General features: G+C 35.2%; 1 protein-coding gene across 12 annotated transcripts in view; it reads right to left on the minus strand.

Annotated features, from left to right (window-relative positions):
- The window catches only part of EXOC6B (exocyst complex component 6B), a 615,377-nt gene that overhangs the window by 267,996 nt on the left and 319,975 nt on the right, over positions 1–27,406 (minus strand). For all 12 annotated transcript variants that reach the window (XR_012004238.1, XR_012004237.1, XR_012004239.1 and 9 more), the window contains 6 exons: positions 25,279–25,350; positions 24,491–24,588; positions 22,903–23,008; positions 21,918–22,027; positions 11,831–11,942; positions 1,155–1,289 (listed from right to left, as the gene is read on the minus strand). Coding sequence is in view for 8 of the 12 variants with exons in the window: in XM_072769830.1 (XP_072625931.1) it covers positions 1,155–1,289; positions 11,831–11,942; positions 21,918–22,027; positions 22,903–23,008; positions 24,491–24,588; positions 25,279–25,350 (633 nt within the window). In the remaining 4 variants the exon portion in view is untranslated. The remainder of the gene's footprint in view (positions 1–1,154; positions 1,290–11,830; positions 11,943–21,917; positions 22,028–22,902; positions 23,009–24,490; positions 24,589–25,278; positions 25,351–27,406) is intronic.

The following is a 27,406-nucleotide window of genomic DNA, read 5'->3' on the forward strand; positions in this document are numbered from 1 at the left end:
TCTCATGGCTGAGTAATGTTCCATTGTGTACATAAACCACACCTTCTTTATCAATTCATCTGTCAAAGGACATCGTGGCTCCTTCCACAGTTTGGCTATTGTGGACATTGCTGCTATGAACTTTGGGGTGCAAGTGTCCCAGCATTTCACTACATCTGTATCTTTGGGGTAAATACCCAGTAGTGCAATTGCTGGGGGGTAGGGTAGCTCTACTTTTAACTTCTTGAGGACTCTCCACACTGTTTTCCAGAGTGGCTGTACCAATTTGCATATCCACCAACAGTGCAAGAGGGTTCCCCTTTCTCCACATCTTCTCCAACATTTGTTGGGTTGCTGAAGAAGTGGGTGGGGGGATAGGGTAACTAGGTGACAGGCACTAAGAAGGGCACTTGATGGGATGAGCATGGGTGTTATACTATAGATTGACCAATTAAATTTTTAAAAAAGTAAAATAAATAAATAAATTCACTCATTCATTCATTTACTCTCCAAAAACTCTCTGTCTTTTGCTCTACAATAGTGTCATTTTTCCCGTTTGATCAAAATCTAGATCAAAACTAGTGGTGGGGCCTTGTGAAATGATTATAAAATTCCTGTCTACAATAGAAAGGGACAGAAATGCCTCACTAAAAAGTAAGGTGAAAAAAACTGGACACAGGACACAAAGAAGCAAGAACAGCTAATTTTAAAAATTTGGGGCACCTGGGTGGCTCAGTGGTTGAGCGTTTGCCTTTGGCTCAGGGCGTGATCCTGTGGGTCTAGCGATAGAGTTCCACATTGTGCTCCCTGCAAGGAGCCTGCTTTTCCCTCTGCCTATGTCTTTGCCTCTTTTTCTGTGTCTCTCATGAACAAATAAATAAAAATCCTAAGATTAAGAGAATACTTTAGACTTCGTGATTAAGACGAGGCCCAACTGAGGAAATAGCCATTTTCAAGTACAAAATACAAGGAATATTTAGTGGACAGACTTGTAGAAATTTTTAAGTTTAAACATCTAGAAATTAGCATTGATATTTGTTTTTTTAAGGAAATCATAAGCCCTTATTCTCAAAACCATGTTATGAATCACACTAGTATGCATCTTGGGAGAAACAAAGCTATTTTAGGTAGAATGCCCCAGACTATGCACACCAGAGGCCATAGGGCCCTCTCACCTTAAAAGTTGTGGTGCCATAGAGCTTGGTGGTGTGGACTGTCTCTGGAAGCACATTAGTGATGTTGGTGATGAATTCTTCCAAGTACTTACAGGATTTCTCCAAGTGTGTTGTATTGATAATAATCTGGACAAGCTAGAAAATAACAAGCACATGTAAGAGTCATTTGACTATTTACCCGAAAACAAATGGCTCAGTATCAATCTGCTGGTAGAGGAAAAAACAAAAGGCAAAATATGGTAGGGGCCTTTTGTAGTCTACAAAGGGTTTGTTAGAGCATGGGCTTAGGTTGTAATTCCTCTAAGAAGCCTTCCCTGACTCCCAAAGCATCTTGCATTCCCCCTAGGAGAAGAGCACTTGTCTCTCTATTTTAAACAGATGTCTTCTTCTGTTTAAGAGACTAAGAACGAAGACTGCTAGTGTTTAGCACAGAGCATGGCAACAAATAATTGCCAAATGAATGAAATAAATATCCCCCCCCCCCGCGAAAGAACAAGAAAATGGCAAGAAGTTTCAAAATTAGGCATAATAAACGGCAAATAGACTACAGGATATTAACAAACTATATTAGCTTACAGAAGAAATAATGTGGGCATTACAGTCAGAAAAACCAGCAAATCAACTATTTACAAATTATTAATCCAGAAAAAGTTTCTTAATTTCTCTGTTTCTTTATCTGTAAACTGTTAGTAATAATTTCTTAGTAATAATTTCTACTCACACAGTTATTTTGAGGATTAAATATCCTTTCGTTAATATTATTTTCCTTTTCTAACAAGAAAGATTCTTAAAAACCATAGTACTGGTATGATAAAAAGTCATCTATAAATAACTTTGAGGGGAGGATGAGAAAGAATGACTCTTATTGTCAGGATAGAATTAAAGTTTACAAAGTAGTTCACAATTCATTTTCTTACATTGTCTTCCCAGGAACCTGGAAAACTAAGTTAAGCTGGGCATAATTATTGCTTCTATTTTACTAAACAGAAACAAGAATGAAATGATTTTCTCTAGACCACAGAACCTAAATGGAATTTGGACTCAATCCAAGTCTTCTACCTTCAAATTATGGACTCACTGAAATGACTTCTGACAATGCCTTTTAGCATAAGCATAAAATGGCAGCCCTGGAGTGCTGCACGCTTATGTACATAAGACTGAAATATCAGATTCTGGGTCTGCCATCAACTAGACCTCTCCATGAAAAAAATTAATTTAAATTTTTTTAAAAAAGGGGCACCTACTACTTATTTCAACTATGAAAACTATTCATATTTCCCAGAGTCTAAAAGAAATATGAAGAGAAAATGGAATAAAACCTTTTTTTGTTTGTTTGTTTGTTTCTCTTTCCTACATCTTTAACTTTTTATTTCCACAGGAATGTGTGTGGTGGGGGGGTTGTGGCAGACAGGGGGAGTTTGGGTATGTAAGGCTATAGGTGAACTTAGTTGTTCCTCTAGTCCAGTGAGAGAAGGAATGGGGGGTGAGTGGATAGATGACACAAAGAGAAGTTGAAACTGAAGATAAAGGTGGGGGGTAATACACATTTTACAATTAAAAAATGTTTAAAAGTTGGAATTACACTTTAGTAGCAGTCATTGTATTATACTGCTGAATATTAAACAAAAATGTTAATAGGATTGTAATCAGAAAGTACATTCGTCTCTCCCCAACAGCAAACCAGCACAGGGCTAACGTACAGTGTTCATTCTGAAAAAAATACATATTAAATCATAACAATGCTTTAGTAATAGATTGGACTAAGGAGAAAGGTACTTTCTACTCCCCAAGGATCAGCTGGAAACTGGGGGAAAATGTCTGCTTTTGGAACGTGAGGGCAAAGGGCAGAGACCCAGAGATGCAGTTCCAAAAAAAATGAAAAGTTAGGGCAACAAAGGGATCAGATCTCTGTACTATTCCCCACAACTCATCAGACAATTTCATATTCCTCACTAAGCCCCTTCCCTTCATTTAAAGACTCTGAGTTTTGGACACAGACACTATCTCTTTCTATAAAACTACCCAAAACATCACACTTTTAACTGTAGAGTGCTCTAGGAAAAAACACCTACCAAAATAAGCAATTCATCACCCTCTTTCTTTCAACATGTTTCTCCCTCAGAGAAAGACTAAAGTCATTTTAAAAATTTAAATTGTCTAAATTAAATCACTCTTCTTCCTCAGGAAGGTGGCTACTGGCAAGGTTGTCTTGATATATAAATCAGAAAAGTAAGGGAGTTAATTTGGAGAACTGAAGAATTTCTATTTTAAAGTCAGCATTACCTATAGGGAACACATTCTATCTATCAAAAGAAATCCTAATAATAAGGAGGAATCATGTCATGTTATTGAAATAAAAAACAGTGGCAGTCAAAGAGAAAATTGTCCTGTTTTGCAGGATATTGACAGTTTAAAAAAAAAAAGGAGGCGGCTTCACTAGGTACAGTAGTAATTTCCCTTGACTTTTTAAAGATCTGTCAACACAAAAGATCACCATGAATTACATCAATTGGCTGTCAGTCACTTTTGAAATGTTTCATTGCTGAGCATAGAATAGATTATTAAAACCCTCTAGGATTACATTAGATACCATGTCATTTTCAAAGGGAATAATGTCTGTTAATGAGGTCTAAGTGATCTCTACTCCTGAATGACAGAAAACCAAAATCCTTACAAGGGCATTTACAAATGTGAAGCCAGATACTGTGGGGGTAATTCTGAACTTAAGGATACAATGAAGCAATTTCAGATATCAGCTTCCATCAGAGTTTTGAGCTCCTTTGATATTTTTAATCCCCACTTCCCACTCTCTTACAAAAATATATCACCACAGCAATCCGAACTGTCCTTAACATTGTTCCAAAGACATGGTATTAGCATCAGATTAGGTATAAAGTAGAGTTCTGTGAGGAGTCCAAAAAGAGAGAGAGAGAGAGAGAGAGAGAGAGAACACTAAAGCAAACAACCACCTCTCACAATTAAATGACAGGAGTTACTAAGGTTAAAAACCATTAAGAAGCAGAAAATTTTTCTGTCTCTCATTCCCAGTAGCAGAGAGAATCTAATGGAAAGCAGAGTAGACTGTGGAAGTCACCTGTTACCTTATCTTGTTTTCCAAAGCAGAGAATTCAGGATGCTAAAGTTCCAAAAGTACTAACCTAAAGCAAGAAAATGAGAAGTCACAGTCCCTCTCCACACTGCCAATGCTTTTCCACTGTTGGATTCACAAGATAAAGAACTAAATAGCAGTGTTTGTTCTCATTCACAAAAATAAGCTCTCCCTAAGATTTCAAGGAATTTTTCTCCATTTCACCCCAGCAAAGATACAAAAAGCTAGGTCAACTCCTCATTTTTACCATTTCCAAAGTAAACACCTAAAAATACTGAAGTACTTGGAATTACTGGTCCAAATTCAAAGGTCTAGTACAAGGCTTATATTTGACAAGACTTCATTATAAAATGTTTTAACATAATATTAGCAACATTACTACTGTTAACAACAGGGGATGGTAAACACTGTTATATGGGAGATAAATAACACAGGATAGAGACATGTTGCCATCAATCTACATTATATTCAAAAGAAAGCATTGGTTATTTATTCAGGTCTCTTGGGGCACTATTATAATAAAATAGATACATAAATATTCAATATGGTATCACTAATAAGAACTCTTTTTTTAAAGATTTTATTTGTTTATTTGACACAGAGAGAGAGAGAGAGAACACAAGCAGGGGGAGCAGCAGAGGGAAGGGGAGAAGCAGGCTCCCCACTGAGCAGGGAGCCTGATGCGGGGCTCGATCCCAGGACCCTGAGACCACAACCCAAGCTGAAGGCAGAAATGCTTCATGGACTAAGCCACCCAGGTGCCCCTAATAGGAAGTCTTAATTTCTTTCACTTTACCCTAAGAGCCTGCCTCTCTACTTTTCTTTTTTCTTTCTCTCTCTTTCATCCATTAGGAACTCCTATGTGCCAAGGAATGAGAATACAGTTGTACACAATTATACACAAGACAAAAGTCCCTGGCCTTGTGGAGATTAGAGTAAACACATACACTTACGAACATATAGCATAATGTTAAGTAATAATAAGCACTGGGAATAGAAGTGAAATAAGGAGTTACACAGTGATGGTAGGTCTCAGATAGGGTGGTCAAGGAAGGCCTCCTTAAGGAAATGACATATGAGTGGAAACATAAAGTGAAGGTGTATTATTTCTATCATCTATAATAAATATATTTTTAAATCCAGTTTATATCTTAAGTCTTTTTATCAATTCATTCTTCATAATAATGTAAGATGTTTTTGATTCATCTTAAAATTTTGTTTCAAGCTTAACTAATCTATGATATTCTGAGATGAATAAACTGGTGGTTTGTTTCCTTTATCTCTATGATACTGTTTTGCAAATTAATGCAGTGAAAGAGCAAAGGCTTAGAACAAAAGAAATTTCAAACCTTTACTCCAAATCTTATTTTTAAAGAAAATTTTGTATTTCAAAACTTATCTCAAATCTTATTTCCAAACTACTTACTGGTTGTATATGGCCTTACGCAGTTACTATCTTTCATCATCTTAAAATTGAGATAACAACATCAATGTCATACTAAAGAAATAATTGATATTACAAATTACTAAATATAAATACTAATATAAATAATAAAGTATTGAGTATAATACATACCAAATTCCTGAAAACTGTTATTGATATGGATTTATTATATCTCCAGCTAAATATGGCTTAAGAAAATATACAACCATTCTGACCAGTCTCACTTTAATTCCTATGCACTAGCCAAAGTGGGCACTTAATGCTGCAAAATAACCACATCGAGTACCAACCAAATCTCTTTTCCATACCTCCAGATATACTTTCTCTCTGCTTCAACACCAACATTTGTTCTGGAACTCTACTTTCAGCTGAAGATCTTTCACTGAGAAAACAGTGTTTGAAGTCTGCCACCATAACATATGCCCAGCCACCACCATCTGCATCCACATAATCTGAGTCTCATCTGTTACCCAAAGATGAACTTTACACCACCTAAAGCCAATTCCTTTGCTTGTGCATTAGATTCTAAAGTCTCTCTCCTCCTCAAGGACATTACTCCAAAGATTTCCCTTTTTCTCTTCTATCACTTCTATCACTTTTTGCTTTCTATTGCATCACTCTCATCAGAAATAACATGCTGTTACTTCTATTAAAAAAATAAAAAATTTGTTCTTAATGTACTTCCCCTGTCAACTCCCTCATTTTCTTGCTTACCTTTGTAACAAAATTACCTCTGAAACAGTTGTCTTCTACTTGCTGTCTCCAATTAAATTGTTTAAGTAAACGATTTTAAAATGGTTTTATATTATTTTATTTTAAAATATCTGTTTTATATTACAAAATAGTTGCAAAGAAAGCCCAAATACGCCACATCTAGTTCCTCCTATTGTTAACATCATACATTACCATGGTATATTTGTCACAAGTAAGGAACCAGCATTGGTGTATTACTATTAATTGAGCAACACACTTTATTCAGATTTCACAAGTTTCTCCCTAATGTTCTTCACCGTTTTCAGGATCTCTTCTAAGATCCCACATTACATTTAGTTGTCAAGTCTCCTTAGCCTCCTCTGGTCTGTGACAGTTTCTCAGACTTTCCTTGTTTCTGATGACCTTAACAATTTTAAGGAGCACTGGTATTTTGTAGAATGTCCTTCAGTTTGGGTTTGTTTAATTTATTTCTCATGGTTACAGTGAAATTTGGAAGATCAGAGATGCCTTATCATCATATCAAAGGTACGTGCAACCAAATATCACTTACCAATGATTATGTTAACCTTGATCACCTGACCAAGGTAGCATGTGGCAAGTTTCTTCATTATGAATTTTTTCCCTCCTTCCATACTCTACTTGTTAGATGCAAGTCATAAATACAACCTACATCCAAGGAGTGGGAGCTAAGCTCCACCTCCTTGAGAGGGTACTATCTACATAAAGTATTTGAAATTCTTCCGTACAGGATCCACTCTCTTTTAAACCTATTCCATCAGGAGTCTCCTATCTTCGTTCTATTAAAAATGATCTTATTGAGGTCACCAATGTACTCCAACTTGATAAGTCCCATAGTAATTCTTAAAAAAAAAAAAAAAAAAGATTTTATGTATTCATGAAAGACACAGAGAGGCAGAGACATAGGCAGAGGGAGAAGCAGGCTCCTTGCAGGGAGCCCAACATGGGACTCGATCCCAGGACACCAGGATCATGCCCAGAGCCAAAGGCAGATGCTCAACCGCTGAGCCATCCAGGTGTCCCAGTCTCACAGTAATTCTTAATCTTTATCTTACCTGATCTATCATCAGTATTTGTCAAGCTGACCACTCCCTCCTTCTTGATATACTTTCTTCACTTGGCTTCTGAGACACAATACTCTTGTTATTATTCCTATTTTGTTTTGTTTTGTTTTTTTCCTAGTTCTCTAGTGGCTCCTTCCCAGTCTCCTTTGTGAATTCCTCTTTTCTCCTGACTCCTTAATAATGGAATGCCCAAGGGCTCAGTCCTTCAACTTCTCTTCTCCAGCTTTACAAATTCCCTTAGTGATATTATCTAAACAGGTAGTTATAAGTATTATTTGTATTCCCCCAATTTTTATCTCCAGGCCAAACCTCTTTTTCAAACTCCAAACTCACATATACAACTGCTTACTCAAAATCACAAAATGTATATGAAAAAACACTACATATTAAATATGTCCAAAACTAAATTCCCAATCTCCTCCACCCTAAACCTAGCTCTATCTAAAGTTTTTGCCATCACAGTGCATGGTATATACAACCTTCTAGCGGCTCAAATCAAAACATCCTGGAGTTACCTTCAACTTCCTTCCTTCTCTCTCCCTTCACATATAGTCATTAAGAAAACATGCTGACTCTGCACTCCAAATCTAATCACCTGTTACCATCTCCACAGCTACCATCCATGCTGCCATCAAATCTCCCTGAATTAGTGTCACAGCTTCCCAACTGGTCTCCCTGTTTACACCCAACAGTTTATTCTCAAAACCACAGTCAATGTTATTCCTTTGAAATATGTCACATAGTATCATTCATCAAATTCCTGCAGTAGCTTCCCACTTCACTCAAAATAAAAGTTTAAAACTTGACAGTGGCCTACCACACACCCCTGGCACCTGTGATCTAATCTCCTGAGTCACTTCCCCTTTCTCACTCCACTCTAGCTTTATCCTAGCTTCCTTACTATTCCCTGAACTAACCAGTAACTTAATACCTCCAGATCTTTGCTCTAATTTCTGCCAAGAATGCTGTTTGCCCTTCAATATGTCACCATCATTTCAATATGGTACCAATGATATGTCAATAAAAAGATGCTTCTCTTTTTATTAAAAACAAACTTGGACCTCTACCCAGACTCCTGATTCCCTTAGCCCAGATTCTTTTTTCTCTTCAATGCATTTACCTCCTTCTATCATACTAAATGATTTACTATTTACTTTGCTTAGTATTTACTGTTTTCTGCCACTAGAATGTAAGCAAGGACCTCTTTTGTTGTTGTTCTTGTTGCTGTTCACTTATTTATCCATAGGGCTTAGATCAGTGCCTCTTACACAGCAGGTACTCAATTAATACTATAAAGTTAATAAGCAAGTTATTTATCATAACACGTCATCTTCCTGTAATCTTCTAACTTCTCTTAGTTAAAAAACCATCTTTGCACCAAACCTGACAATCATTGTTTACTTGGCCAGACCTCTTTAACAACACGAGGTAATATGCATTGAGTATTTACTACTTATTAGACACTGTTATAAGTACTTCGTACGTTCATTCATTCCCCACAACAACCGTAGGAAATACATGCTTTTATTGTCCCCATTTTACACATAAAGCCAAATAATTTCCCCAAGAACACATTTATTAAGGGAAGAGAACCTAGGCAGAATTGGAATCCAGGCACTCTGCTTTAGAACACACACTCTTAACCACAGCTCAGCTGCCCTTCTTCCCAGTCTAAGGAAAACAGCTAACCCTGCTGATTGAGTAGGGATAGGCACATAAGGTCTGAGAGTACAAAACATTCAAGTTACCATAAGCGAGAACTGAAAGGCAATGTTGAGTTGGCTCAATGTGGGGAAGCAAAGATGCAATGAGAAAAAGCAAGAAAGCCAGGTTACAGAGAGAAAAAGCTAAAGGATAGAGCATATGGACAGAAAAAAAGAAGAAATAAGATATCATATAAATTCAAATAAGACAGGCAAACAAACATGAGCTTATATGAATGTTTAAGTCCTGAAAGAATTGTCTGACAGCCTGAAGTAGCATTCAGTGAGTTTTGTATGCTTATAATACTTCTATTGTTTGAGTGGCTCTGTGCTCGCTGTCACAAAATCATCTCTAACCAGAACAATTTCCATATTACTATGGACTTCTTGTAAAAATGCCTTTGTTCTGATGAAATAATTAAATCAATATGGAAGGCAGTACATTATAGTAAAAGTGAATTAAGTTTGGGAGAAAACAACCCAGACATAGGTCTCATTTCTATCATTTTGTTAACTACATAACTGTGGACAATCCCCCTACACTTCAATTACGCCTTCCAAAAATTGGTAATAATAACACATGCCCAGCCAGTTTCCAATGTGACTAATACTAAATGAAATGGTATCTGTGATGGGCTTTGACGAATACAAACTGTTTCATAAACATTATCTACTGTGATGATGATTTCAGATGGGAACTCACTTCAGTTCCCTGTATATGAGGATATAATGTCTTCTCTGCCCAAGGTGAGCAACATAGTTATTCAAAGATTTACTGGCTGTTGATAAAAATCACTGAGTCTGTATTTGTCTATCCACGCATACACCACCATAATAGCCAAAATAAATAAATGTATGCAGATGTTCCTTCAGCCATATGCAAAGATATTGATAATGAAAGTGCATTATTGCCTAGAAAGATTCAGTGACTTAGGAAAAATACTTAGTATTCACTGAAATAGTGCCAAGAACTATGATCTAGTCATTGATAAGCTTCTACTGCTTCTCCCAATCCTGACCTGATCTGCATATGCCCTAAAGGACAACGGAGTTAGGAAAACTGAAGAACTGAGAAGTTTGGTCTTTCTCTTCAGATGTCACAGTAAATCAACAGCACAGCCACAACCAAACTCAAGACAGTTCTGAGGCTAAAGCTGTTTCTATCGCACCATGTGCCTGCTATACTACTTGTTTAAAATGTTTTATGAGACTGTCAAATCAAATGGCCTAAGAAAACTTATCAAGTTCTAATACAGGGAGAGTTCGCAAAATAAATAACCAACTTCCTGTCCTACTTGGGATTCATAAAAGCAGAACAGTACAATACACCAAAAGCAGGAGGACTTCCTACTTCTCATTCCATTTCATTCCATTTTCCTTTTTCTTTAGTTTTCCTGATGATGAAAAGAAGTTAACCTATTCTCGGACACACAAAGATAATACTAATGTTTCTCTACCAAGCAACAGAGAGGAAGCTCTGCAAAATGAGGGAACTGTCCTAAATAATGTCAAATGTAACTTTCAGCCATAAAAAAAAGTTTGTTATAAATGGAACTCAAACACTGCCAAAGTTCCACGTTATAATATTTTAAAATCTTAACACAGGGAAAGAAACAAACAGTCTAGAATCTGAAGTAGATGTTCACCTGGCTTCCAGCTGTCTTTACCTATGAGTCAGCATCATTAACCATTTGCCTACTTTCACCATTAACTTTGACAGTGTATATCTGAAAATGTCAATTTTTCCTAGAGCAACTGACTTTCAAACTACACCACCTCTGCAAGTAAAACAGATGGCCAACAGCCTTTCCCTTTCTCTGTGAAAAAAATTCCTCCAAGCTCTCACTTTTGGCACTATAATTTCCATAAAATGGCAGGTTGACGCTCCCATGCAATCCTGGGTTTCCAAGAGAAAGGAAACTTCACATCTTTCTAAATTTTAGGACTTTACGCCAACGTGCCAAATCTTCAGTTTGCCAAATTACTGTTCTCAACATGTGTGTAATATCCCTCCTCGCTTTGTGAGATTCTGTAAGCTTCCACAGAAATGTGACGATTGCCTTTCTCTCACATTTCCTCAATCCCAAATTCCCAGACTCACATTCTGATAAAGGGTAATTTACCATTCATATACAGGAGGTATCTCAGAAACAAAAGCTGAGTCTAACACTAACCATGGACTGTAAGTGCCAATATCTTTGGCATCAATGATTTATGCAGACAAGATGTGATTTCATATTGTATGTTGTATTTGAACTGTCATTCATTTGGATGGAACGTAATGTTGTCTATATTCCACAATCAACAATTTTGTTTTTATATAACTGATGGCAAATAATATAAATTTATCACAGCATCTTCAGAAAGGAAAACAAGTTAAGCTGGTGAAAATAGAGAGAGAAAGAAAGAGAGAGAGAAAGTGACTTCTCAAAAATGTAATAGATTTCTCCAAGGTGACCAAAGAGCAAAACAAATTACTTGTTTTGCACTTTCACCATTAGGAATCCATTAGGAAGAATGTGATGGACCTTATAGAAAGTTATAATTAACTCACAAACAAGACCCAGAGCTTAGGACATCTGTTCACATATTGCCTTGGCTGCCTCCATTAAGAGCAGCTTTACCTCAGTAAGTCCAATATTCTTCCTTTTAATGACATTCTGCAGGGAGTTGCTCAGAGTCCTGGTTAGCAACAGGTTTGTAGATTTGCGAATCATGTCATCGACTTCAGTTGAGCTGAAAAAGAATTCTCAAGAGTCAGTCATACTAGGTAGCAGGATTACATTGCAAACAAGGTGCCAGTGGTACTTCTGATAATGATTAATAATAATAATAATAATAATAATAATAATGGCTGCAAAGAACATTTATTTTGTGCCAGAAATTATTCTAAGTACTTTAATATATTAAAATTGATTTAAATTTAACACTAATGATACTAATTACTTTCATTATTAATTCTAATTTGCAGATTAGAATCTGCAGAGGAAATGAAGACACAGAGAATTTAAGTAACTCGTTCAAGGTCACACAGTACGTACACACCACAAAAAAAGGATTTTAACACAGGCCATCTAGCTCTAAAGACCACATTTAAACACTATGCTGTACTGTCTCTCAGGGTAGATAAAGAGTTTCCCAGAATGATTCCTTATCCTGAAACCATTATTTCTCTTATGCTTCCAAGTTCCTTCACAGATTATTGTTTATAACTTTCCAACATGGTCTTTCTATTGGTTTCCTGCACAATTAGCTGATAAAGGCCCCTAAGAAAAGATATCTCTGCTCCTATCCTGTCATCATTCGTATAATGTCTACTTAGCTCTGATTCGAAAATAAGTATTTTAGACCAGCAGTTTAATTCTGCATAAATGTCTTATAATCCTTACTACCCCCAAAATTATCAATAAAGACTTTTTTCTTTTTTTTAATTTATTCACTCATTTTTATTCCAATGGACATTATTAAGTCCTTATTATATGTTGTTGTTGTTTTCTTAAGTAAACTCTACCTCTAACACGGGGCTCGAACTCACAACTCTGAGATCAAGAGTCACATGCTCTCCCAACCATGCCAGCCAGGTGCCCCAATAATGACATTTTCTACACACTAAAGGAAACTAAATATAAAGAAAATGATTCAATAGACATCTTTGTATGCAAAGTTTAAAAAAAAAAAAAAAGACAACTGTTCCGTAACCAATAACCTAAATTCTAAGCCTATACATCCTTAATGAGCCCCTGAAAGCATCATCCAAGATGGCTTTCTAAAAAAAGATATCCTTTTAGGACAAATAGCTCTTCAATGATAAAATTACTTTGTAGAAATACTAGCTTATAAACAGTAAGAAATAACTGTAAATAGAGATTTGTGAGTTCTTGTAAATTTATTACTTGTGGACAATGGTCACAAAATTTTTTTCTCATCGATTTCTCTTTCTAGAGAAGAAAATCAGAGGTTTCATATAGTCAGATTAAAAATCTTATAATTCTAAATACATAGACAAGCTACATTATCATGCTATGTAGAAAATAGAAAAATACTAAAAACAAGCAAGACTACAGAATGCAAGAACATAATCAAGAAAAAATGATACATCAAAATATTTTCACAGGTCCATGTAAGGATACATTTAATTGACCAATACCCTCTAGACCACTACTAACCTTACCAAAATTATTACTGAACTGAAATACTTCATTCCACAAATATATGAGGTGTTAGGCATTGAGTTGGTGGAATAATGAGATCAAAATGGTGAATGAACAAAATGGTCATGGTTCCTGCCTTCACATATTAAATTCATAATTACATCAGGTCAATTGTAATATGTGCTACAAATAAGTATAGGTTGCTATAAACTATACTTAACACAGGTGTTTAAAGTAATCTGGTGTCCTTGATATTAATCAGTCTCACGACATCCCTGTGCTGATTATGTATCTCTATTATGGTTTAAGAAGATCTAGCAGAAGTTCCACATTTAGATATGATGTAGAAGATCAAGAAAGACCACATTACTTTCATAACAACCAAAAAGTTAGGTCTAATATTAAAAGTATTTTCCCTCGATGTCAACAAGGTATGATTAACACATATACACAAACGCCTAACTGAACAAAATTGCACACCACACCAGGATATGCCTTTGAAAGGGTAGCAGTCACTTTCATACCTGAGGCCATTTGCCTAATTTGGGTACAGATGGATAAAGTATAAAAGACTGAAATAGTCAGAGGCTGAAAGGCTTCACTGAGATAAAGAGAAATCAGCCAAACCTTTAACTGCATGGGCTGCTATTACAGTTCGGAATCCAGGAAAGCCTCGAAACAAAAATAAACTAACTGACGCAACATTTCTCCCCTACAAGAGTTCTGCTCCATAAGAAATGGTGAAGGCAGTGCAAGAAATCAGAAAGAGATCTTGCAAATTCTGCAAAGGGTTTTGGATTCAGGGCTACTGAAATGCAATCCAAAAGAAAGAAAAAACTAACTAATGTTGAAACCTAGCCCAGCTCAAATCCCGTTAAGATCAGAGATAAGTTCCTGGATGAAAGCTTTGGAATTTCAGAGTTGGTCTTAAGGACAAAGAGACTTCTGGAAATAGCATTTGAAATCAGAAGTAATTTGAAGCTAATTAAAATTGAGACATTCAGTTCACTCAAGTAATGATGAAACCTGAATGATCCATCAAATGCAGCTAGGAGTTGCAGGGGAAAAAAAAAAAAAAAGAATGAGAAAGAAGACATATTTAAAGAAATTTTGGCAAAATCACCTCCAAACATGATAAAATATTTCAACCCACAGATCCATGAGGTTTAGTATGTTCCACATAAAATTAATTATAAATAAAACAATACTTACGAATATCACAAACTGTAAAGTCCAAAGACAAAAAGAAAATCTTAAAAACAATCATTGCAAAAAGACAATACATTCAAAGGAAAAACAACAGGAATGATGGCTTATTTCTCTTCATAATACAATGGAAACAGATAGTGGAAAGCAATCTTTAAAGTGTGGAGAAAGGGAGGACTAGCAACCTAGAATTCTGTGCCTCAGAAAATATATTTTTGAAAACAGAGATGAAAAAGATTATTTTGCAACTATTTTAGAGGGGTGCCGGGGTGGCTCAGTTGGTTAAGCGTCTGACTCTTGATTCTGCCTCAGATTGTGACCTTGGGTCTGGAGATGGAGCCCTGTGTCAGGCTCCACACTGGGTGTGGAATTTGCTTAAGATTCTCTCTCTCTCTCTCTCTCTGCCCCTCCCCCACTCTCTCTCTCAAAAAAAATTAAAAATTTTAAAAAATAAACTATTTTAGAAGTATTTTTAAAAGCTAAGAAAATCCAATACCAGCAGATATAACACTAAAGGAAATGCTGAAGGAGATTTTTTAATGCAGCAGGAAGATGATACTAAAGGGTAACCTAGATATATAGGAAAGAATGAGAAGGCCTGAAAATGGAACATACGTAGTGGGCAAAAATAAATAAATGTAATTTTTTTCTTGAACTTTAAAATACTATTAAATGTTCAAAGCACAAACAACAATATATTTTAGGGTTAAAAAGAGGTATATACATGCAATATATACCAACAACGTCAAAAAAAAGGAGATGACAAATTATACTGTTGAAGATTCTTAAATTACATGTAAAGTGAAATAATATTATTCAGGATAAACTATGATAAGTTAACAATGTACACTGTGATTCCCCAGAGCAACCACACAAAGAAATAATTAAAATAACCGAAAAGTTATACTCAGGTAAAGCCAATAGGGAAAATAAATCATAATACTAAAAAAACCTAATCAAGAAGAAAGAAAAACAGGAAAAAATGAGCAAAGAACAAATGAGACAAATAGAAAAATAGTAGCAAAATAGCAGGCCTCATTCCAACTATATCACTAAATTCATTAAGGTAATGGAATACAGTCCAACGAGGCAGATTACATTAAAAATCAATATGCAGGGGCACCTGGGTGGCTCAGTAAGTTAAACGTCTGCCTTTGGCTCAGGTCATGATCCCAGGGTCCTGGAATTGAGCCCCACATCAGGCTCCCTGTTCAGCAGAGAATCTGCTTCTCCCTCTGTCACTCTCTCTGCTTGTGCACTTGCTCGCTCTCTCTCTCTCTCAAATAAATAAATTTAAAAAAATTTTTTTTAAAAATCCGCTATGCAACCATTTGTTGATTCAAAATGATGTATTTTAAAATAAAGACACATGTCCAGATCATATTTTCAAGATACCACTCAACACTGAAAGGAAGTGCTCCTTGTATAAATCAATGATACTGTGATTAAGCAAGAAATGTCCCAAAACGTGATAGGAATACATCAATAAGGCATAGGAACTAGTTTGAAATGGCTCACATGCCATATGTCTGGGACAGTTGGAGCATCAAAATAAATAAAGATAGTGAAGGAATGAATGAAGTAAATTAAGAATCCATGAGTCTCATCTGATGATAGGTAGATGACAAACAAAGAGACAGACGATAGGCAGCAAGGAAGCAGATGGGGAAGGACTCCTTAAAATAGAATGCTAAGTAAAACGCAATTAAGAAATCATAAATTAATTAAAAATCATAACTCAGTAATTATCAGAATGAAAAACTGATTCAGGCAAGAATCATTAATGGACTTAAAAAGGAAGGAAGTGAGGAATATCTGATAACTAACAGAATATACATTTCAACATAAGCACAAACATTACTTATTATAAAAAAAGAAAATGATAATGAGATTATACTGGGAGAAAAGACAGTATCTCAACTAATCAAAATTAATATAAACCACAGGGCTTATAATAGTATACACACACACAGATACATACATAGTAAGAAACAGCTAGGGAGGTGAAGAATGAGGGGAATATCCCATATATTCCTTTTATATAAAGAATTTCCTTTCATTTCATGCCAACACTACAGGTGCATTGGCAATGAATTACCTCAACTTTTTTTTTTTTGGCTAAAATAAAAATTTGCATGGTTTCTGAAAGTTATTTTGCTGCCTATAGAATTCTTGCTTGATTGGTTCTTCGGAGTCCTTAAAGTATGGCACTCCATCTCTCAGGCTTACATAGTTTCTGAGAAGTCGGCTCTAACACTTTTCACTATACCTGCTGTAGCATCTTCTTTTTGCTAAATGCCTTCAGGGCATTATGTTACCTTTTATTTTCACTTGTTTGAATACAATGTGTTTAAGTACTTTTCTTTGCTTGTTGTTGTTACAACTGTTTTGTTGTTTATCTTAACAGGCTTCTCAAAATCTCAAATCTCTGGGTTGATTTCTTTTATTAAATATACTTAGCCATCATCTATCTCTTAAAATATTTCTCCTTCCCTGATCTCTTTATCTTCGTCTTGAACTCTCAGTTACACTGTTGTAACTGACCCACAGATTTTGGCCACTTCATTTTTTTCACCTCATTTTTTTTCTTTGTGTGTCAATCTGGGTAACTTTCGCTGACCTATCTTCAAGTTTCCTGAGTTCTTCCCTCAGCTGTGTCAAGTCCACTGGTGAGCTCTCAAAGGAAGTCTTTATTTCTAAAACAGTTTCTTATATCAAGCATTTCCATTTGACTCTTTCCAAAAATGTCCACCTTTCTCCCCAAAGTCCCTATCTGTTTATGTATGTAGTATTTTAAAGTTCTAACTTTAAATGCTCTATCATCTGGGTCCTCAGAGTCTGGTTTTGTTGATTTCATCTTCCCCTGACAATGAGTTGTTTTTAATTGCTTTATTGAATGTCTCCCATTTCTTATTGAAGTTTGGATATCATATGTAAAACAGTAGAGGTTATGGTCACGTACTTATACTTGGAAATGACTATGTCCCTCCTCCTATTGGGCCATGAATATAAACAAGAATTGAACTGGGTTTGGGTTTTGGTGTTGCCGTCGTTACCTACAGCACGTCACAGGTTTCAGATTCTCCCACTGATCACATAGGACTGGTGTGAGTGCTGGGGTCCAGAGGGTTTTTCAGAAAGTTTCTGCACCACCCACCAGTTTCAGTTATACACCTCTACGCCTAAAATACAGACCTGATCTCTACTCTACCCCAGTGCCGCAGTTTGTGATAGGTATAAATGAAGAGTTCAAACCATGGGGTGGGGCTTCATGACCTCCTCATAGCAGTGGCTGATCCCCTTCTCCACACCTGCAACATCATGGATGGTTCTCTCTGTTCTCTTATTCAGCTCCCAATTTTTCTCAAGAGCACCCAGTAAAGGTCCATGGAAAAGAACAGATGAGTGAATGTGACTTCTTCCTGGATCTGGGACTCACAACTAGAGGTTCTGTACTAACATGCTAGCTCCAACTAAGGTGTTAGCAATCCATTGAGACTTTGATCTCTTTCTCACTTGTGTGGTATCTCTACCTTTCTTCTTACTCTGCCACAGGTGAGGGAATCTGTGCATCCCATCACTCTTCTTAGAAGGTCCAGTCTCTTGAATTTCAGGGTAGCTGGTCACCCTGTAACTTCAGCTCTCTGATGGGTTCCATAAAAGTTTTCATTTCGTAGTTTATCTGTTTTGTTTTGTGATGTTTTTCATTATTAGGGAGGAAACAATACTCTTTCCAGCTTTCTTATATCATATATAGAAGCAGAAATATCTTACAGTAATTTGCTTTAAAAAAAAAGCCTTATGCAGGTACATGTATTCACATATAAAGAGTAAAAGAAAAGGATTTCTCACATATAAAGAGTGGTTATTACTATGTTTTAAATTTTTGAGTTTTTAAAATTTTCCTTCTTTGAACTGTTCTCTATCTCCTAGATTCTTTAGAGATCCAACTTTATAACATAAAAAAACTGTGTGTATTCCTATTTTTTAAGTCAAGTGCAAATGCTAGAACATTATTTTACCAAAGACATGCCATTTATTTGCTGTCTTTAAAAAATAATTTTCTTTCAAACAGAAAGTTTTTTGTCCTCAGAATTCACATATTTTTTTCAATATTTCTAATGCTATTCAGCATTTATCATCAAATGTAAAAGGGAAAAGTCTTACAGAAAAAAAAATAAGACTTTAATTTACAAGAATAATTATCTTTAAAGCTTCATAAAAATCTCAATACACCAGTTTTTCCCATTTTAAGAGTCTTGTGTTTAAAAGAATTAATTGTTTTGTATATATTATTCTCATATCTCATATTATAATCTGCCCCCATGACAGCTATGATTGTCAAAGTGGTCTCTGTCACTCCAGGTTACAAGGCAAATATAGACTAGAAAATAAGGTAAATGTAAACTAAAGAGTAAAGGCAGCTATAAAATCTTCTTAAAATGAGTATTTATTTTTGTCAATGTTAAACATAACAGAGGGAGTTTTCAGGCAAAAGCTCAATATATTCAAGCAAGAAAAAGACTTCTGAAAAATTTACTCACATTATGCCTTTACCATATTACCTTTCCTCCAACACAGGATAGAAAAAGTCTCTATGCTATGCACTTGTAATATTTTCTATACCGTAACATACCTCACAGTACCCTAGATACCATTCTCAGTTAGTAAGTCATTTGGTGAGGGTGGAGAGCGTGGACCCCAAGGGGTAAAAAAAGTTTTGGTTTATAACTTCCAAAGATAATCTCATTTCTATGAGGCCATTTCTATGAAAATGATCTCATTTTCAGAGAAAAGAACAAATTAACTGTATGAACCTCATGCTTCATTTTTTTACTTAGTAAGAATAATTATCAAACAGGTAACTCAAACTATTTTCCAATTATGTTTACTTTCAGAGTTGCCTGGCATGCCATACATTCCATTCACTCATTTTTTCTTTTCTTTTTTTTTTTTTTCATTTTTTCTTTTTGTTATAAATTTACTGAGCTGGTACAGGGGATGTTGTGCTGAACAAACATTAAATGTTTCTACCCTTCCAGAGACCTTTTCTAACATCCTTAATTTGTCTCAATTTTTGGCTCCTATGCTGCTGCTATGTCTCTCCCTCATAGTGCATATCACCAATTGTTCAGTTCCTCAGTTAGATTACACACTCCTTAGTGACAGTGACTATATTTTCAGCATCTTAATGTCCTTACTACCAAGCACCAGCTAACCAATAACAAATTTCCTATAATGGAAGGTGAATAAACCAGTAAATAAATGAACAGAGGAGCCTATAGTCTAGCACATACAGAAACGCAAAGATATAAGTAGAGCAATAAAATCTAAGGGGAGCTTTGATGACAGCATTTGCAAGGTACAGAAAGAGCACAAAGGAGTCAGCAGATCAACTCCATTAGGGATGGAAGTGATCAGAAAGGTTTCGTTCATTAAAGGCTTAGAGTGAACCTGGAAGGATGGTAAGAAGCTAGTTAAAGGGGGTACCTGGGTGGCTCAGTGGTTGAGCATCTGCCTTTGGCTCAAGTCATGATCCCAGGGTCCTGGGATTGAGACCCACATAAGGCTCCTTGCAGCGAGCCTGCTTCTCCCTCTGCCTATGTATCTACCTCTCTCTCTCCATCTCTTATGAATGAATAAATAAATAAATAAAATCTTTAAAAAAAAAAAAAAGAAGCTAGTTAAGGAGCACCAACAAGGAAAAGGTGATTTCAGGTAGAGACAGAATCATGAGGAAAGCCAAGTATCAAATAGCATATTGGGATCAAAACACAGTAAGTAGGTTGGTAGGACTGAAGCATGGAGGGACACAGAAATTAGCCTGGGATCTGAACCTGGAAAGGTAAAGGAGGACTAGGCCAAGGAGCAGAGGAGGTAGATTGTTAACTGTCAGGCTAGAGACTGAGCCTTATGCTGTAACCCATGAGGAATCCTTGGAAAGCTGAGTAAAGTTAAATGATAAGATCTGATTTTAGAAAAATTACTCTAAGGAACATATAGCATAGAATGAGGAGAAAGGGCAGATGGTTGAGAAAGTAAACATTTCAGAACAATTAGGAGATTATTTAAGTGGCCCAAGCAATTATAACTACAATGTCAATGAAAGCAGTCACCCTGGGAAGAGAGAACTTTAAAGAAGAAAAAAAAAAAAAGAGGTGCAAATAAAAAACATACAACCATCAATTTTCTCCCCAATTAGTTTAGAGAGGCTAATTTACAAATGATCATTGCCTTCATTTGTTAAATAAGAATAATTAACACAACATTGTGACAACTATCTGAGATAATGCATGTAAAATACTAATACTGTGAAGCCAAGGGTAAAAATTGTGAACATGGCAGTAATCATTTTGTTGAAGCTGATGCTGACCAGATTTGAATCCTGGCTTAAGCACTCCTGTGTGACCTTGATAAAGTAACTTAACCTCTCTCTGCTCACTTTCTTCCTCTGAAAAATGGAGTATATCTAGTACCTCGCAGGTTAGTACTATTTTGAGTTTTACAGTTTTTAATATATATATATAAACTGTTTACAAAAATGTAGACCAATGCTTGAAGCTTTGTTTTTAATAAAAATAGATACTAATAGAAAATAAGAAGTTAAAATGATTCTTACATTTTTGGCTTGGGTGAATGAGAGAAGGGGGTTCTAGAAAAGACAATTATCTTTTAGAAAAGACAATCTAAAAGATGATCATAATGACTATTCCCCCCCAAATTCTTTAAGATGATCTAATTAGTCTTCTAGGTGTTTTGCAAGTAAATTCTCCATATTTCAACACTTTCCATGGTATATTTTCATGCCTAATATCCTCAGTACATATTGACAATATCTGAGGGCAAAGAACTGTGTCTTTTACTTCTGCATTCCCAATAAGTAGGATGTACCTGGCACTTAAATAGGCTCAGTATATGTTAGTTAAATGACTTAACTTAAAGGAGATGTGGATAACTTCAACAAGTCCAGAGAATATTTGGAAAGAAGGATGTTTCCAAGGGATTTTACTTGTTACTCCCCTAGTAGCCTTAAAATTTTATCAAGTAGAATGTAAAAATTAATACACTGTTTTCTAGTGAATTCTCACTAACAAAAAGTGTTGAAATGCAAATCTATAATGAATATAGAGAATAAGGTAAGTAATATAAACAAAAACAAATTATTTGCTGGTTTCCAACTTTTTCTTTTACCATGACTATATTCATAAATATAGCAGGTGCCATGCTGTGAAGGGCTAATATTAAGACTTCCAAATTCAGAGCTGAAGGGAGAATGGAAAGATTTTCAGAATATTTATGCACATAAGAGTCACAATCTCAATGTCTGTTGCATTTCCACTGTTTCACAGCATACCTTAGGTGAAGATCTTCAGAAAATTTCAGGCAGGCATAGATAAATTCTTTAATTTGGTTGTAAACTTTTGGCACAAATTCAGAGAAAGGAAACTTTTTGGGAAATGGTTGCTGTAAATGCAAGAATTAATGAAAGTAAGTCACAAACTAACATACGTTGAAGATTCTTATAAATTAATTAAAATGCAAAAGGAATTTTCTTCCACATGGCAAACGGTCTATTTAACAACCTTAAATTTAAGAAAGTGTTTCCAAAAGTTTCCTGATACTGCAAAGAAGATGTAAATTTAAATAAATAATAATTCAAATGCCTTTCAACACTCGAAGGGCTAAAAAAAACTGTGGTAAATATTCAGCAATAAAAAGGAATGAATTATTGCTATATACATCAACTTAAACAAATCTCAAAAAGCATCATGCTGAGTGAAAAAAAGCCAGCCTCTAAAGGTTACCTACTGTATGATTCTGTTTAGATGGCATTCTTGAAAAGACAAAAGTAGATGGATAGCAACCAGATTGGCTGCCAAAGGCTGGGGGTTAGTGTTGGAAGGAACTGATTAAAAAAGAGCAGCATGAGGGAACTTTTGGGGATGAGGGAACTTTTGGTATTGTTATTGTGGTAGTACATATATGGCTCAAAACACTGTCAAAACCATTAGAATTATATAGCACAGGATAATTTTAACTTTATGTTTGGGGGAAAAAATGTCCTGAAAGTATAATAAAAGCAATTATTTCACAGTGTAAAACAAAATTGGAACATGCCCAGCAATACTCCTAACACTTCAAAGGTGAAAGGGCCCTCAGGTCATCTACTGATTCCCAAAGCAGGAACTTCTATTCTTCTTAGCCCCAAAATTGTTCTCTGAAGGTGTTTTAGAGTTTAAACATATTGAGTTGGAGGTAATGCCTTTAATGAAACTGATAAAGTGAAAAATTTATAGGATGCCAAAGCAAACAGAATTTTATTTGATAGTATTCCTTACCTTTTCCAGTTCTGTATCTTGGAATGGGAATTGTCCTACCACTTTTTTATACATTTCTTCACTTGTTACTGGTATAGGACTGTAGTTGTCAGAATCAAGTATGTTTCTAGAAAGAAAAGGAAGGAAGGAAGGGTGGACTGGTTAATCACATAGTGATTACAAGTAATTTTCAGGTAAACTCAAATGGTTGCATATATATAACCACCAAACAAATGACTTCCAGTCCCTAGTCTATTCCTCCTATAATGAAGCTTTTTGTTTCAGGGACAAACACCTTAACAGAAGACAGGAAGAAAACTACAGTCTGAAACAAAGGGAACACAAATATGAACATGATATCATAGTATCTGAGATTTAGATATGAGACAAAATTTCATAGCAATATGGAGAAGCCATAAGGCAAATGAGTAGCAAACAACAAAAGGATGTGTGTGGGAAAGACAAAAGGATTTTGTTTTCTCATTTGCTTTTGAAGAAAATATATTTGATTATGCTCTTTAATTCTATACTAGATATCTATTCTAACTTTCAAAATTGGTAGATGAGGAAAAGTAACTTCTATAATAAGTCCAAACTATTAATTTACTTCATCTACTGTTCTGTATTAAGAGTGAACTTCATCCATAGGAACTGGCTCCTTAGCTAGACTGGAGGCTCTCTAAAATGCAGAGACCATACTATCAAAATCAGAACCAAATTTACTGAAAGGATCAGATCAGACACTCTTACGACTATGAATATATGATGTTATTAATTTTTAAGGTCCCTATAGACATCATCTTCCCTTAAATATAACTGTACCATTAGTAAGGTAAAAGGGAAAATGTAGGATCTTAAAGCTAGAAGAATTTGGAAACAGGATAAACTGATCTGGGGACAAGGCCTTGCAATAAACAGGAAGATCACTTTAAGTAAAAGAATAAAGATTCAAAAGGAGAAGAAACTCAAGGGATCTGACATGGGTCATATGCCAGGAAAACAGTCCAAGGAGATATTTGTTAATGCAAGGTGTAATAAGGTAACTCTCATATGATTGTATACATGATGTATGATGCAGTAACTATTTAAATAATATGTCTCAAACACTGGAATGTAATAGGCCTCTTCTTTGTATGTAGAGAAGAAAGAATTTGAGAAATCACATGAATAAGTCTTCAAAATGGTTCCAAAAAAGCCTAAATTATTCAAAGGGGCTCAAAAGCTACTACCCTATAACAGAGCTATAGCCTAGGCTTGATCCTCAAAGAGAAAGCCAAAATATACATTAAGAAGACACAGTATAATCTGGATGGTATGAACTAAGGTATGTGATATTTATTCGAGGGTTGGGGGGAGAGCCAAAATGGAGCCTGGGGACTCTCCCACGGTAAACATAATACACTGAGATCAGACATCTTGGGAACTTTATTTGGAACATCTCTATAATTTGCTTGAATTCTGAATCATAACCTGGATCATAGCTAGAATATATAAGCCACTCATACTTGTTGCTTATCATATCTGAGAAGCCTTATGTATAAACACATGTGTATATACACCAGCTCTGTGCACATACACACGCCCCACACGACTACAAATAATTTCTCACCTGAAGATACCTGCCCACTTCTTTAGCAGAGTCTCACTATACTGATCTCTGATTTCTAACAGCATGTCAAAAAGCTGATTTACAGGAAAACCATACACCTGAAACAAAATTTAAAAATAACTTCATTTTAGAAGGTGATTTTTTTTATTAGCAACATGAGAGAAATCAGGCAATGAAATATATCATCATTCAATTTAAATGACAGTAGCATGTTTCACTTGCACCTAATGTCTAAAATTAAAAGATACATACCAAAATATTTAAGCCAGTCAGAAAAAAATAGAAAGATGAAAATTAAAATCAATATATACCAGGGACAATGTCAGCTAAGTTCTCCCTACAATTCCATCTGTACCCTTAGCATACTTCACAAGTAGAGAGAGAAATTTGAAATGCAACCCACTTCTAGTGATATTCTATCAGATGTGATACATGGTTCAAATCAATAATCGTTTGTTATTCAAATAGTAGTTTAAAAACTCCAAAATCACTCAGGTACTATATCTGAATTAAGGACATTTTTAAAAACTAAGGTAATGAGTGGTACAATTAATTGACTTGCTCTAAGCCCCCCCCCCCAAAAAAAGGGGGGGTGACTAGAACTCTTTATGAGAATATAAATTGGTCAAGATGATGACAGGAAATGCTGTAAAAAAAGATCTAGCTCAAGGAAAAGAAGAAACACAACTAAAAACTAAAAGGCATTTATTCAAGCTTGGGTAAACAACGAAAAGATCTAGAGCTGATGAATACTCCTTAGATAAGTCTATGTAAACAGAAGCACAAACCTGCAGAGTGTCAGCAAAAAGCACAATGAGGTTCTTCAGATCTAACACAAGGTTTGGATCAGAGCAGTAAGACTAAAGGAAATAAAAGACAATGAGAAAAAGAAAACATTTTAATTATTAAAATACAACCAAATTTTGAATTATTTAATTGTTTAATGCTTCACTTGTGAAGTCTCTCCAAAAAGGTTAACACCAGAATTAGCCAGGGAAGGGCTGAATAAAGAAAGACTCCAGTAAGCCATGATCTATATTTGTAACAGTTGGAAATTTAAAAACAGACTTCTAAATAATTCTTCAGTCAAAAAGAAATCAAAATTGATATTGCAGATTATTTTAAAATGAACAATGTAATACTTGATATCAAAGCCTATGCAATGAAGCCATTTCAAGATACATTTATATATTTAGATGCAAACAGAAAACATAAAAGTAAATAAATAAGAAAATAAATTAGCAGTAAATAAAGAAAATAAATTAAGCAGTCAACCCATAAAGCTCGCTCAAAAAGCCAAAATAAATCATAAGAATGTGAGACACTACAGAAATAACATAGAGAAGACATGAAAGATTTGATCAATGAAACCAAAAGCTCACCAAAAATACCAATAAAACAGACAAATCTTAGGAAAGCCTGATTTAAAAAGAGAAAACAAAACTAAACACAAGCAATACAAAAAAAATAAATAAATACAGAGGAAAATAAAAGTTACAAATGAAGTCCATACATAATCTCTTATAAACAAAACTGAGAATTGAAATGACATGAACAATACATTCTGTGGGTAGGATTCAAAGATATATTATGTCACTATGTGAAAAGTTCAGTAATTTTTTTATTCAAATTCTCTTGATTACAGTTTGGTTACCTCTTCTCCATTGGATCTCCCAATTTCTGAAAGAGTTGTGTTGAATTCTCCCACAATGGTATGGTTTGTCAATTTCTTATTACTAACTCTTCTTGTTCTGTACATATTGATGCTTGCCTGTCCTCTATTGAAAGGCTATTGTCTTTTTGATGCATTAAAACTATAATAATACAAAATATTCCTTTCTTCTCCCATTAAGGTCTTCAAATTCAGTTTATGTGCCTTGGAGAATTCTATTTATGCTCCTCTTTGTTTTTACTATTTTTAGGTCATCATAATGTATGAGTGGATCTCAGTAAGCAAACTATAAAACTGCCTCAACCCGTGATTTCTGACAGGTTGAACCTATTCAATCTTATTTTCAGTTTCCTATTTAACATGAGTTCTTCTTTTTTATCTCATGGTTTTCATTGGATCAGTGTTCTTAATTATCTTACAGTGGTCATTAAATAAGTTATACACTTTCTTCCCACATTTTTTTAAAGATTTTATTTATCTGAGAGAGAGAAAGAGAGAGTACAGAGGGAGAGGGAGAAGCAGACTCCCCGCTGAGCAGGAAGCCTGACATGAGGCTGGATCCCAGGTGACCCCAGCCATTGCCTGAACTGAAGGCAGACCCTTAACCAACTAAGCCACCCAGGCACCCTCTTCCCACTGTTTACATGAAATAATCTGGAGTTTTCATTAAGAAAAATTTTTATACATTAAGTCTCTGTCTTGTACAGATTCCTAATAGCATTAAACTTAACAAATAAATATCAGCTAATCAGATTTATCTATGAGTGTTACTGATCTTTTGCACGCATTTTATTTAATCCTATCCCGTCTTACATTCTGGGTTTTTCATTTTTTGCACAATGCCAACAAAATAGGTTAAACTGTAAACTTTGAATCCTCGTATGTTTGAAAATGCTCTTCTTTTGCCCTCAAACTAAAATGCAAAATTTCCGACATGAAAGAATTGTCTCCCATCCTTTACCTTGCTTGACACTCAGTGCAGTCTTCCAACTATAGGTATCTAGTCTTTCCTCATTGCAGGGAAGTTTCTTCTTTTAATTCTCTAATTCTTAAACTCGTCTCCTTTGTGACTATGCTTTCTTTCTAAATCTCTATTAGATACAATTAAAAAATTAATATCAGGTATCCATCCATGTTTCTTAACTTTCCTTTTACATTTTCCATCTCTTTGGCCCATATTTGGGAATATCTATTGTGTTTGTCTTCTTGATCACAGAATAATAGGCAGTTTTATCTGTTTAATC

The sequence above is a fragment of the Canis lupus genome, chromosome 12 (assembly GCF_048164855.1).
Source record: "Canis lupus baileyi chromosome 12, mCanLup2.hap1, whole genome shotgun sequence".
Taxonomy (NCBI): Eukaryota; Metazoa; Chordata; class Mammalia; order Carnivora; family Canidae; genus Canis; species Canis lupus.